The sequence below is a fragment of the Carcharodon carcharias genome, chromosome 2, assembly GCF_017639515.1.
Source record: "Carcharodon carcharias isolate sCarCar2 chromosome 2, sCarCar2.pri, whole genome shotgun sequence".
NCBI classification, from domain to species: domain Eukaryota; kingdom Metazoa; phylum Chordata; class Chondrichthyes; order Lamniformes; family Lamnidae; genus Carcharodon; species Carcharodon carcharias.
This window is the reverse complement of record NC_054468.1, coordinates 173,554,691-173,569,110: the sequence shown is the minus strand read 5'-3', so window position 1 is coordinate 173,569,110 and position 14,420 is coordinate 173,554,691. Positions and strand designations below refer to the sequence as shown.

Below are 14,420 nucleotides of genomic sequence, written 5' to 3'. Positions count from 1 at the left end.
ATTCAATGACCCTGCCTCCGCCACCTTCTGAGGCAGAGAATTCCAAAGTCGCCCAACTCTCTGAGAGAAAAAAATTCTGTTCATCACTCTCCTAAAAGGGCAACCCCTAATTTTAAAACAGTACCCCTAGTTCTGGACTCACCCACAAGAGGAAACATCCTTTCGACGCCCACCTTGTCAAGGCCAATCAGGATCTTGCGTCCTTCAATCAATTCACCTCTCACTTTTCTAAGTTCCAGTGGAAACAAGCCCAGTCTGTCCAACCTTTCCTCATAACACAACCCATTATTTCCAGGTATCAATCTAGTAAACCTCCTTTGAACTGCCTCCAATGCATTTACATCCTTCCATAAATAAAGAGACCAAAACTGCACACAGTATTCGAGGTGCGGTCTCACCAATGTCCTGTATAACTGAAGCATAACATCCTTACTTTTATGTTCAATCCCTCTCATAATAAAAGATAGCATTCCATTATCCTTCTTAATTACTTGTTGTACCTGCACACTAACTTTTTGTGACTCATGTACTAGAGCACCTAGTTCCCTCTGCACCTCAGAATTATACAGCCATTCTCCATTTAAGTTATGCTCTGCTTTTTGTTCTTCCTGCCAAGTGAACAATTTCACATTTTCTCACATTAAACTCCATTTGCCAGATCTTTACACATTCACTCAACCTACCTATTTCCATCTGCAACCTCCTCATGTCCTCTTCACAACACACTTTCCTACTTATTTTTTTTTATCTGAAAATTTAGCTACCATGTCTTCACTCCCCTCATCTAAGTCATTGATGTATGTTGTAAAAATTTGAAGGCCCAGTACAGACCCCTGTGGGACTCCACTCTTCACATCCTGCCAAACAGAAAAACTCCCATTTATGCATACTCTCTGCTTTCTGCCAGCTAACCAATCTTCTATCCATGCTAATATGTTACCAACTACACCATGCGCTTTTATTTTCCATGGCACCTTATCAAATGCCTCTGGAAATCCAAGTACAGTATGCCTACAGGCCCCTCTTTATCCACTGCATTTGTTACTCCTTCAAAAAACTCCAAAAAGTTAGTTAAACATGATTTTCTTTTAACAAAACCATGTTGACTCTTCCCAATTGCCTTGAGCTCTTCTAAGTGCCCAGCTATAACTTCCTTAATGATCGATTATTATAACTTCCCCATGACAAATGTCAAGCTAACTGGCCTATACTTTCCTGTTTTCTGCCTCCCTCCCTTCTTGAATTGAGGGGTTATATTTGCTACTTTCCAATCTGATGAAACCTTTCCAGAATCTAGCGAATTTTGGAAATTAACACCAGCACATCAACTACGTCATTAGCCACCTCTTTAAAGACCCTTGGATTTATTCCATCAGGATCCGGAGACTTGCCAGCCTGCAGTTCCATCAATTTGCTCAGTACAATTTCCCTAGCGATTTTAATCTCACCAAGTTCCTTTCTCCTGTTCACCTCCTGATTTGCAGCTATTACTGGATTTTTTTTGTATCCTCTATAGTGAAGACAGAAGCAAAATATTTGTTCATTTCTTCCTCCATTTCCTTATTATCTACTATTAACTCCACACTGTCACTCTTTAGAGGACCAACACTCACTTTACTTACTCTTTTTTAAATACCTGTAGAATCTCTTGCTATCCATTTTTACGTTTCTAGCTTGCTTCCTCTCATACTCTAATATCTTTCTCCTGATTAACTTTTCAGTCATTTTCTGCTGTTCTTTGTGTTCTGTCCAATCATCTGTCTTTGCGGAGTTGTATGCTTTTTCCTTAAATTTGATGCTTTCCTTAACATCTTTAGTTAACCACAGATGGTGGGTCCTCCCTTTAGAATTTTTCTTCATAGTAGGAATGTATTTATTCTGAATACTCTGAAATATCCCCTTAAATGTCTGCAACTGCTTCTCTATTGGCCTGTCCTCTAGCCTAGTTTCCAAGTTCACTTCAGCTAGCTCAGCTTTCATCCCCACATAGTTGCCCTTATTTGAGTTTAACATACTAGTCTTAGACCTGCTCTTCTGCCTTTCAAACTGGATGTAAAATTCAATTGTATTGTGGTTGCTACTCCCTAGGGGTGCCTTTACTCTGAGGTCATTAATTAATCCTGTCAGGCTACACAATACTAAGTCTAATATAACCTGCTCTCTGCTTGGTTCCAGAACATGCTGCTCTAAGAAACAATCTCGAAAGCATGCTAAAAACTCAGCATCCATGCTACTACTGCCAATCGGATTTTTCCAGTTTATGTGTAGATTAAAATCACCCATGATTATTTTCATCCCTTTATCCCTTATCACAAGCACACTTGAATACTTTGCCCTATACTGTGGCTGCAGTTTGGGGGCCTGTAGACCATACCCACTAATGACTTTTTCCCCTACTATTCCTCTTCTCCACCCAAACCGATTCTACATCCTGATCTCCTGAACCAAGGTCATCTCTATTGCCCCCTTTGATTAACAATGCTACCCCACCACCTTTACTTAGCTTCCTATTCTTCTTGAATGTTATGTAACCTTCAATATTAAGGACCCAATCTTTGTCATCTTGCAACCACGTCTCCATAATTGCTATTAGATCATATTTATTTTCTTCAATATGGGCCAGCAATTCATTTACTTTGTTATGAATGCTGTGTGTATGCAGATAGAGAACCTTCAGTTTTGTCTTTTTGTTACCTTTGTAACACCTAGTCTTGACTGTTGATGTATTCTTAGGTTTTTTTCTCTTGTCCCTTCCTGCCATTCTCTGAACCTCATTTCTCATAATACTATTTTGCTCCCCTGTCTTGTCTCTACACCTTGGATTGCCACCTCTACCAAAACTTGATCCCTCACTCCTCTTGTTTAGTTTAAAGCCCTCAGGATAATATTAGCTTAAGAGTTCTGGATAGTGTTAGATTAAAGGAAAAGGCTTACAATATTGCAAAAAATGGTAACAACTCTGAGGATCAGGAGTGTTACAGAAACCAGCAAAGAGCAACCAAAAAGTTGATAAAAAGAGGAAAAAAAGAATATCAGAGTAAACTAGTCTTATGACCGATGCAGTTGGTTAAGCGGTGTTATTTAAATGTCCCAGAGGGAAACTTTAAACAACTATCATAACCTATAAATTTAAGTATTATGTTTGGGATGCGACTCTAAATTCGGGAATCAGACCATCAGTTCTTGAGGTTTTACATTAAACTAATTGAAACATTTTATTAATTTACACAGGTTAAATATATATATATACACATGGCTACAAAATACTACTATCATAATTTTTAATAAATTTTCAAACTAACCTCCATTAAGGCAACAGTAACCCATAAACTTAACTAAACACCATACAAAGCATTTTCACCTTACAAATTCAAAATGAGGTTCTTTTCACTGTGGAACCAGTTGGAGGCTTGCAACTGCCTTTTGATCTTACGTTGCCTCTGCCCTGCACACCCAAAAATTACAGAAGTTATACCTACCACCACTGATTGAATTCAAATTCTCATTGTCTCACCGTCTCTTTGAACTTTACCTTTAACAATGAAACCCCATTCATTGTACCAATGAACCAGCAGAGAGCAACCAAAGAGTTGATAAAAAGGAAAAGAATATCAGAGTAAACTAGTCTCATGACCAATGTAGTTGGTAAAGCGGAGTTATTTAAAATTCCCAGAGGGAAACTTTAAACAACTGTCATAACCTGTAATTAGCTTAGTAATATATTTATTAGTAATATAAACATATTGCTTGGTAGCTACTGGAAAGGCATCAAGTTTTCACCCCACTTCTTGAATGCTCTATTCAAAAAATGCAAATACACTCTACCTCACTATTTACATCTCAAACTAGTACATATCAAAGCACCCATTCTAGCAGGCTCTAATCCAATTAAGACACCCCTCCAGACTAAACCTCTATTTTAAAGGAAAAATATTTTCCAAAATATTATGTACATTAATAGCTTCATGACAACTAGCCAATAATATAAAAATGGATTGTAAGAGCTTTTATAAGTATATAAAAAGGAAGAGAGTAGCTAAAGTTAATAAAAACAAAAAACCAAAACAAAAACAGAAATACTTGAAAAAACTCAGCAGGTTTGGCAGCATCGGTGGAGAAGAGCAAAATTGACGTTTCAAGTCCTCATGATATTTTACAAGTGGGCAGTCATTCATAATTGCCTTTCATTGCTTTTACTGGGAAAATAAACCTTTATTTGCTATCCAGGTATGATCTAGCACACTGTCAAGAAAATATTGTATTTCAGTTGGATATTTGCGCATCTTTTCTTTCATCGAGAGAAGTAACAATATTATGAGTTAATGACCACATGAGGATCACAATGACAAGGTGAAATAAATTGAGGCAATATAAATTAACTGTCCTTTTCCTCACAGCAAAAAAGAAAACTAAAGGGTTGCAACTTGTTGTCCATATTTGACGTTCGTTTCCCCATCTGCCCTTTGAATAAACATTAATGTAAAGTAATTGGTTCAACTTGGTGCTTTTCTTGAGGTTGTAATATTAATCCCAGACCTCTGTTCATTTCCAGTCCTTTGGCAGTACCAATGTATCTCCAAAGTTAATGTCCCTTATCCTTAACAATTCTGTATTTTTTGGCTTCAAAAAAAGTTATTCTTTTTCTGCATGGCAAAAGAAACAATATTTTCTGTGCCGTGTTTGTGAACTGCACTTTACAAATTCAGAGCTCTGTTCACTTTACCAAGTATTCCCACTCTATGGTTAAATGAATGATGTTGACAGTTACTTAACCAATTAAGCCTTTGTTTAGCCTCTTGAGAGCAGCAAAATGAGCATTATTAAAGTCATAATTAGGAGGTTTATATTACTAAGGGTAATGTGATCCTATTGAACAAATCCAGCAGAAAAAAAATCAGCATCATTTCAATTTATTGTCATTCAAAATATTTTAAAACAGGTAGACAGCACCTGCATTTCTAATAGCAAAAAATATTAAGCCTACAAATCTTAATAATGGATACATACAAACATGCTTAAATGAGCAACAGAGAAACAATAATTTTGCATTGAGAAAAACTGGTCCTGCGCCACAACTAAGTATTGAAGGGAAAATGGTAACAAGGAGGAGCAGCCTCCTTTTTTCTACTAAATTAAAAAGCAGAACTACAACTGTAATAATCTCTGGATTACTACCTGAGCCATATGCAAATTGATGGAGGGTAAATAAGCTTAGAGAATTGAATGTTTGGCTCAAAGGCTGGTGTGGCAGAAATGGGTTTCAATTCATGGGGAGCTGTACCATTGGGACGGTCTTCATCTGAACCTGCTGGAACCAGTATTCTGATGAGTTGTAGAACTAGAATGGTACAGTGGGCTTTAAACTAAATAGTCATTGGGGGTGGAGGGGAGGGGTGCAGGGTGAGAGCAGATATAAATAAATTAAAGGGAAAGAACAAGTAGAGCAGAGTAGTGATATGGATAATGATAACCAGAGTGTGACAGGAAGGGACGGAGCATACAAACTTAAGACTGTACCAGCAGATCAGGTCAGAGTGTGCAAGAATGATGAAAAACAGAATTAAAGGCTCTGTATCCGAATGCATGCAACATTCATAAAAAAACAGATAAATTGATAGCACAAATAAAAATAAATATGTAGGACCTGAGAGCCATTTCAGAGACATGGCTGCAAGGTGACCAAGGCTGGAAACTAAGTATTCAAGAGTATTTGATATTTTGGAAGGACAAGAAGTTGGGGTAGCTCTATTAATTAAGGATGACATTAGTATAGTGGTGAGAGATGACCTTAGTTCAGAAAATCAAGATTTAGAAAGTTTGGGTAGAGATAAGGAATAGCAATGATAAGAAGTCACTTGTGGGAGTAATTTATAAGTCACCTAACATTAGTTACACTGTAGGACAGGGTATACAAGAACAAATAATTGAGCTTGTAAGAAAGGTACTGCAATAATCATGTATGATTTTAATCTTCATATATATTGGATAAATCAGATTGGCAAACGTAGCCTGGAAGAGGAGTACATAAAATGTATTCAGGACAATAGCAACCAACCAAGGAGCAGGCTATTTTCGATCTGGTAATGTGTAATGAAACAGGATCAAATTTATGACCTCACAGTAAAGGAACTTCTAGGCAACAGTGATCATAACACAATAGGATTTCACATTCAGTTACAGGGTGAGAAGTGCGAGTCTAAAACTAGTGTCTTAAACCTAAATAAAAGCAATTACAAGGCTATGAAGACTGAGTTAGTTAAAGTGAACATGAAAAATAGGCTAAAAGGTAAAACAATAGAGGGGCAGTGGCAGACATTTAAAGAGATATTTCATAACTCTTAGCAAAGATATATTCCATTAAGAAAGAAAGACTATGGGAAGGATGCATCATCCATGGCTAACTAAGGAATTTTAAGGAAAGTATCAAATTGAAATAAAAAGTGTACAATACTGTGAAGATTAGTGGTAAGTTGGAAGATTGGATAGATTTTAGAAACCAGCAAAGAATAACTAAAATATAATGAGGGAGAAATTAGAATATGAGAGAAAGCTAACTAGAAATATAAAAACAGATAATAAGAATTCCTACAAATATTTAAAAAGGAGAAAAGTAACTAATGTAAGTGTTTGTCCCTTAGAGAGTGAGAATAGAGGATTAATAATGGAAAGCAAGGAAATGGTGGAAGCATTGAACAGGTATTTTACTTCACTGTAAAAGACACAAAAAACATCCCAATAATACTTGGAACTCAAGAGGTAAAAGGAAGGGAGGAATTTAAATCAATCGCAATCATTAAGGAAAAGGTACTGGGAAAACTACTGAACCAAAGGCTGACAAGTTCCCTGGACCTGACAGCCCACATCCTAGGGTCATAAAACAAATAGCTGCAGAGATAATAGATGATTGGTTGTGTTCAAAACTCCCTAGATTCTGGAAAGGCCCAGCAGATTAGAAAATTACAAATGTGACACGTTTATTCAAAAAAGGTGGGAGACAGAAGCAAGAAACCCCAGTTAGCCTAGCATCTGTCATAGGGAAATGCTTAAATCCCCATTTTTGAAGAGGTAATAGCAGGACATTGAGAAAATCATAATACAATCATGCAGAGCCAACATGGTTTTGTGGAAGGGAAATTATGTTTGAATAATTTATTAGAGTTCTTTGAGGAAGTAACAAGCAAGGTGAACCTGTAGATGTTGTAAGGGACTAAGACCTTACAGTTTTATATATATTTTATAAAAACTATATAAGACCTTACAGTTTTTATAAAATATAGTTTTTATAAAATATATATAGATATGCTCAATGCTATTTCTAAAATTTAAAAACTGAACAAAGACGTTCAGAATGGCTGAACCTATGTCTGCCCGTGACCCTCAAACAAAAGAAACTACTTGGCAGTTTTGGGAAAACTTGCACCTCATTATCACTGAAGAGCCACTAAAAAACACCTGTGGATTGTACAGCCCAATTTTAAAGAGAGCTATACAAAAGCCATCTGCATTTAATAACGCAGGCTGGCCAGAAGGAGATGGATTGTTTGCTAAGGCAAATGCCCTGCAACCTTCCTTTCAATTCCTAATGGCTGATACATTTAACAATCTTTGAAATCCAGATGATGGATATACATCCTTTTTCAAAGACCTGGTGGACAGGTGGCAATCATGTGTCATGGGCTTCTGTCTTGTGGAACAAGTAATATTGCCTTGCAGAACTGCATAACTCAGTCTGCTGTTTACCATCTGATAGCAACCTCACAGACAAGGAGATCTGCCCAGGCGGAATACCTGGCCCCCAAGTACACTGCTTTTGCTGGAAATTTTGTACCATCACCTACAAGATTGATTCATCTCTAAATGCCTATCTCACCATGTGAAGTCAACACCATCGGAAAACTGAATTCTCCAATATGTGTTTTCATCCCGCCAACCTCCATGAAAGAATACCTCATTGGACTTTGATTCTGGACTGTGGGGCTCATGTGAACCAACACTTAGTTCCTCTGTGGTCTCTGTACTGTAAAACTTTATTTTCTCAATCCCTCCCTTTACTGTCTTGAGTGTGGATGCAATGTTGTGACCCTCCTTGTGTGGTTTGAATGTGTGCAATAAACTAACCCTTTGAGTTCATCCTATCTCAAGTTTGCTGTGAGGTTATGAAAGGAAAATTGGATCGCACCAAAACCGAAGGGTTGGAAAATACACCACCGTTTATAAAGAGGGAAACAATTCAAAACACTTTCTGTGGGTGGATAGTAGCAATGAGGTTCAATGCAGTGAAGTGCTAGGTGATGCATTTTGGTAGAAAGAACATGGAAAGACAATATAAAATAAGGGGTATAATTCTTATGGGAGGCCAGGAGCAGAGGGCCCTGAGTGTATATGTGCATAGATCATTGAAGTTGGCAGGACAGGTGGAAAGAGCAGTTAATAAAAAATACAGTATCCTGGGCTTTATTAATAGGGGCTTGGAGTACAAGAGCAAGGAGGTTATGCTGAGCTTATATAAGACACTCGTTCGAGCTCAGCTGGAGTATTGTGTATAGTTCTGGGCGCCACACCGTAGGAAGGATATAAATGCATTGGAGAGAGTGCAGAAGAGGTTTACAATAATGGTTCCAGGGATGAGAAATTTCATTTATGAAAATAGATTGGAGAGGTTGGGACTGCTCTCTTGGAGAGGAGAAAGCTAAGAGGAGATTTGATAGAGGTATTCAAAATCATGTGGGTAGAGCAGATCGAGAGAAACTGTTCCCACTCATAATAGGATCGAGAACGAGAGGGCACAGAATTAAAATGATTGCAAAATAAACAAATATAATGTGAGAAAAAAGTTTTTCACACAACAAGTGGTTCGAGTCTGGAATGCACTGCCTTTAAGTGTGGTAAAGGCAGGTTAAATCGAGGCATTAAAGAGGGCATTAGATGATCATTTGAATAGAAACGATGTGCAAAAGTACGGGGAAAAGGCAGGAGAATGGCACCAAGTCATAATGCTCATTTAGAGAGCGGTGCAGACATGATGGGCCAAATGGCCTCCTGCACCATAACAATTCTGTAATTCTGTTTCAGATGGGTGGTGAAAGGAGAAATTAGTGCTGCTTAAATTAACCACCTTCCTGTCCATAACAATGTGGTGTACTTGGATTTCCAGAATGCATTCAGTAAGATGTCATATCAAAGAGTATTTCACAAAATAACAGCACATTGTGTAGGGAGTAACTTATTAGCATGGATAGAGGATTGGTAAGCTATCAGGAAGCAGAGAGTAGGGATAAATAGGTCATTTCAGGTTGGCAAGCTGCAACTACTGGAGTACTACAGGAATCAGTGCTATTTATGATCTTTATTAATGACCTGGAAGAGGGAACCAAATGTTGGTAGCTAAATTTTCTGATGACTCAAAAATAGGTAAGAAAGTAAGTTGCCAAGAGGACATAAAGAGTCTTCAAAGGGATATAAATAGGTTAAGTGAGTGGACAAAAGTTTGGTAGGTGGAATATAATGTGGGAAAATGTGAACTTGTCCATTTTGGCAGGAAGAATAGAAAAGCAGTGTATTATTTGAATGGGGAGAGGTTGCCGAACTCTATGGTGCAGAGGAATGTGTGTATCCTGGTCCATGAATCACAAAAAGTTAGTATTCAGGTGCAGCAAATGACTAGGAATGCACATGGAATGTTGGCATTGATTGCAAGGGGAATTGAGTATGAAAGTAAGGAAGTGCTGTTGCAGCTGTACACAGCCTTCATGAAACCACATCTGGAGTACTGTGTATAGTTTTATCTCCTCACTTAATAAAGGATATAAATGCATTAGAAGCTGTTCAGTGAAAGTTCACTTGGCTGATTCCTGGCATGAAGGTGTTATCTTATGAGGAAAGGTTAAGCAGGCTGGGCCTATACAGTTGGAGTTTAGCAGAATGAGTGGTGATCTAATTGAAACATACCAGACCCTGAGGGGACTTGATGTTGAATGCTGAGAGGATGTTTCCCTTGTGGAGGAGTCTAGCACTATGCTCAGTTTCAGGGTCTCCTATTTAAGACTGAGATGAGGAGAATATTTTTCTCTGAGGGTCTTTAGTCTCTGGAATTCTCTACCCAGAGAGGCTGGGTCAGTGAATATATTCAGGGCTGAATTAGTTAGATTTTTGATTGACAAGGGAGTCAAGGGTTATGGGAGGCAGACAGGAAAGTGGAGTTGAGGCCACAATCTGATCAGCCATGGGGCTGAATCTTACTTATGTCTGGCGGGCTGGGCGGGTGCGGAGCCGATTGCCCGTGATCAGCTACGCACTGCCACTTTGTGTGGGTGGGCCAATTAAGGCCTGCCCAGTGTAATACATGTTCCATTGCGCTCAGCGCTACCTGTGCAGGTGGGGGGAGGAGAGAGAGTCGGGGCCTGTGTTCTTTCGCCTCAGGAAGATTAAGTACTTAATGAAACTTTTTTATAAATAAAGAGAAAAATTATTTAGACATGTCCCCTCATGTGACAGTGTCACATGAGTTGGGACATATTTGTCAATTTAGCAAAATGTACTTAATTATTTTATTACACCTTCAGGAAAACTCATCCCGCCCATGGATGAGGTTTCCTGAAAAACGCAAAGGCGGCTTGGGCTCTCCGCCTGCCCACCAACCTTAAGGTTGGATGGGCAACATTGTCAACAACTTTAATTGCTTTTTTAATGGCCTTAATAAATCATTGACAGTTCGACAGGTGCACAGTTGTCTCCGATGCGCACCCGCCGAACGAAATATCAAAATGACGCGCGATGACGTCGGGACGCACACCCAACATCATTGCACGCCATTTTATGCATCAGCGTGTCGGGCCCACCCCCACACGCCAACTGCAATATTCTGCACATCATCTTATTGAATACCGAACAGGCTCGTTCGGTCAAATGGCCTACTCCTGCTCCTAATTCTTGTGTTCACTCTCCTGGCTGAGAGAAAGAACTTGCTTTGGAGGGAAGAGGTGTACCATACCTCTTGTCGTGATTATGATTATTTATAAGGAACACCTTTTATAAACTTTGCTTGATTGCTTTAGAGGAATTTCTCAGGCTTCTTTTGCCCATGCCAGGGAATTTCATATTTAGGGGTTAGTTCAATAGTGTGCATGGTCGTGCATCCAGATGTCACCGTGCCCTCCCGTGATATTTCGTTCGGCTGCGCGCACCGGTGTTGGCTGTGTGTCCACTGATAATTGAAAGGCCTATTAAGGCCATTAAGGATCTAATTAACTTGAAATTTACACTGCCTGTCCAACCCAACATTTGGCGGTTGAAAAGGTCAAGCAGCCTTTACACTTTTAGGAAATCCCATCCGCAAGCCGGATGAGGTTCCCTCAAACTAATACTAATTAAATAAAACCTTTTTTTTACATTAAAAGCATATCCCATCTCATGTTACACAGTCATGTGAGGGGATATGTTTCATTCAATTTTTACTATATTTATAAATTTTTTTAATAAGTGTTTCAATCTCCTTGAGGCAGCTCCGTGCCTTAGGGAGATTGAAATGCTCTTCCGTGCACATGAGCGAACTGCACGCTAGACCTGACTCTCCCCTTCCCCTGGCTTGCACAGGTAGCGCGCTACCACTCGCGATCCACGCAGGGCGGGCCTTAATTGGCCCACCCGCGTAAAATGGCGATGTGGACCCGATCGTGGGTGGCAGTCAGCTCCCCGACCATCCCCACCTGCTCCCGCCGAGCCCGCACGCCGACTGTAAAATTCTGGCCTTAGTACATGAGTTCACTATACTATTTTCCCACGATTGTAAGCTACTCATGCTAAAATCAAGTTGCTGAAGTTTTCAGAAACATTACCAGCTTAAAAATTCAGGGCTAGATTTTAGGGGAGTATTCCCCTCGCTTCCTTACCAAAAAGCCTGTGGTCAGCCCACCCATCTGAAACCTGGATATCCTGCAGCAATATTACACAGGGGGCAGCTTAAGTTTAGTTAGAGAGGGACTTGCACCCCCATCTGGAAGGAAATCCCACCTGAGAGAGCTGCCAGCCCATCTGATTGGCTGGCAATTGGGTAATTCCAGCAACGCCAGATTTTAGAAGTGGCCACTGTAGAAGTGTCGTGGATCCCAGACTTCAGGCAATTCAGGGATTGTAAATAGCCCTGTCTAGTAGACCCCAACCAATGGTGGAGGCTGTGTTTCAGAAGCTTTGAGGGAGTCGTAAATGGGGGGATTTATGATCTTAAAGGGGGGCTTCCAATGGTTACAAGGGAACCCCCCAAAAGGAGGTATCCCCCTTCTTGCCCAACAGCAGCTTGCACAGTGAAAGCTGCCAGCCTTGTCCCACCTTCCTCTGCCACTTGTAATATAGCAATGGAGGAGGAATGAGGCCCTTAAGAGGCCATTAATTGGCCACATAAGACCCTCCATAGGCCTAAGGGTGGGCAGGCTGCCTGAGGCCTTCCCCACACACCGTAATAAGGGGGCAGGCCAGGGGTGGACAGAAAAGTGATGGGCTGGTCACCTGTTTTATTTTATGAACCCCCTGCCTTCAAACACACTGGCAGGGAGGCTGTAAAATCCTAACCTTAGTTTTCTTTGTGTGTGTGTGTTGTGTGACTACTAATAACATTTATTATGCTCCTAGATGCAGGGAAATATCTGGCTGTAACTTCACATGACAATTTTGTGGACATCTACAATGTGCTTTCAAGTAAAAGAGTTGGCATATGTAAAGGGGCTTCTAGTTACATTACCCATGTAGACTGGGATGTAAAAGGTAAGAAGTTATTCTTCAAGTCTTTTCAACATTTTCTATAAATATTTCAAAATCAAAAATGCATTAAAAAATCAAAACTTTAAAGAAACGCTCACAAAAATTTTATTTGCGAAACATATTAGGTATGTCAGTTTCTAACATACAAAGTCACTAATTTTAAATCTATCTGCTTTTGAGGTGTAAAGTATGAAAAATGTTCACTGAAAGGGTAATATTATTTTAATAGCGTTTTATTTTGCTTAAGGGCTAGGCTCAACACTGAATCATGTCTGGACTCCTGCTTCATTCTTAAGCACTGTAGCACTCCAAACATCAGATCCAGATGAGTATTTATGACAGGATGAGTACAATTCATTGCCACAAGTGAGATAAAATTTTCATGTAGTTTAAAAAGCTATTGCCTATTACAATGGCTCAGCATTCCCTGAGAACTAAAAACTGCAATCCTGCAATTTTCTTTTCCTGCAGAGACCTCATATTCTTCATGTAGTGTTAGGGTGTTCAGGGCTGAAAGGATTAATGTGTGGGACTGGAGATACAGTACCGCCCACATGGTGATGTAAGAGTGAGTCACATGACTAAGAATCTAAGAGGAGAAAGCCCATAGCTTAGACTGGGTAATACCTGTAGTCTTGTATATCTGTAAATAGTTACATTCATGCAATAAATCAGTTATTGTTCAGATATATCTATGTCTCCGCAACCTCCCTTAGCCGGTCAAAACCAACAAACAGCATGATGGCAGCAGTGAAGGACCCTGAAATCACTGAAGATCAACTAAAAAAAGATGTTTGCAACTTTTACCTGAAAAGAAGGTTTCGGTAAGACAGTTGAAAATCACCAAAAGAGCTCCATAGAAGACTTGGAGGGGAAAGGCAGAGAATAAATCAGCTGTTCAGCTTACTAAGGGCTGCAGCATTGTACGTGATGTTCCATGAAAAATCCCAAACCAGCAGTAATCAAAGAACTTGGTAACAATCGAATACTGGATTATTGAGACCTACTGGGTGGCAAAACTTGATAGCCCATGAAAACAGGCACCAGGATCGTGCTGCATGCCCAATGCAGATGGCATGCAAACTTTGTGCTGCCTGTTAATTTAAATGATCATAGCATGCAGACCAGTGCTAGACACGCATTTGCGTGACTGTACACCTCAGCAGGGAGCCCAAGTTAGTACAAGGCTGGCACCACTTAAAGCCAGCCTGCACTACTTGAAACCAACCTGCAACTTTTAAAGGGTAAGTGCTTTGGGGCTAAAACTGGTGCTCGATGTGACAGAGGAAGAGAGTCTAACCTGTAAGAACAGGGACTAGTGGTGCAACAGGGGAAAGAGCTTGCTCCTAGATTCTCAGATGCTACATTGAAGGCCTTGGTGCAGAAGGTAGCCCAAGAGGAGAGATGTTCTCTATCCACAAGGGGCCAGGAGGTCATTCAGGCAGGTATTGCAGAGGAGTACTACCAGACAACAATTGCAGTCAATGCCAGCAGTCTAGCCCTACGGACCTGGATGCCATATCCTTGCAAATGAGTCAGTAGTCTCCTACACTGCTGCATTCACTCACCCACCAACATTCTCTATTGAGCGTGACACATACCTAACATTCATAGCTTCATCACACTCTCACACTCTTAACGCTGCTGCAAGCCTCACATTTTGCAGT

At 39.9% G+C, this 14,420-nt stretch overlaps 1 protein-coding gene across 2 annotated transcripts in view; it reads left to right on the top strand.

The window, feature by feature from the left end:
- LOC121269068 (echinoderm microtubule-associated protein-like 6) overlaps nt 1-14,420 on the top strand; it is a 738,052-nt gene that overhangs the window by 565,355 nt on the left and 158,277 nt on the right. For both annotated transcript variants that reach the window (XM_041173516.1, XM_041173508.1), the window contains one exon: nt 12,625-12,756. In XM_041173516.1, coding sequence (XP_041029450.1) covers nt 12,625-12,756 — 132 coding nt within the window. The remainder of the gene's footprint in view (nt 1-12,624; nt 12,757-14,420) is intronic.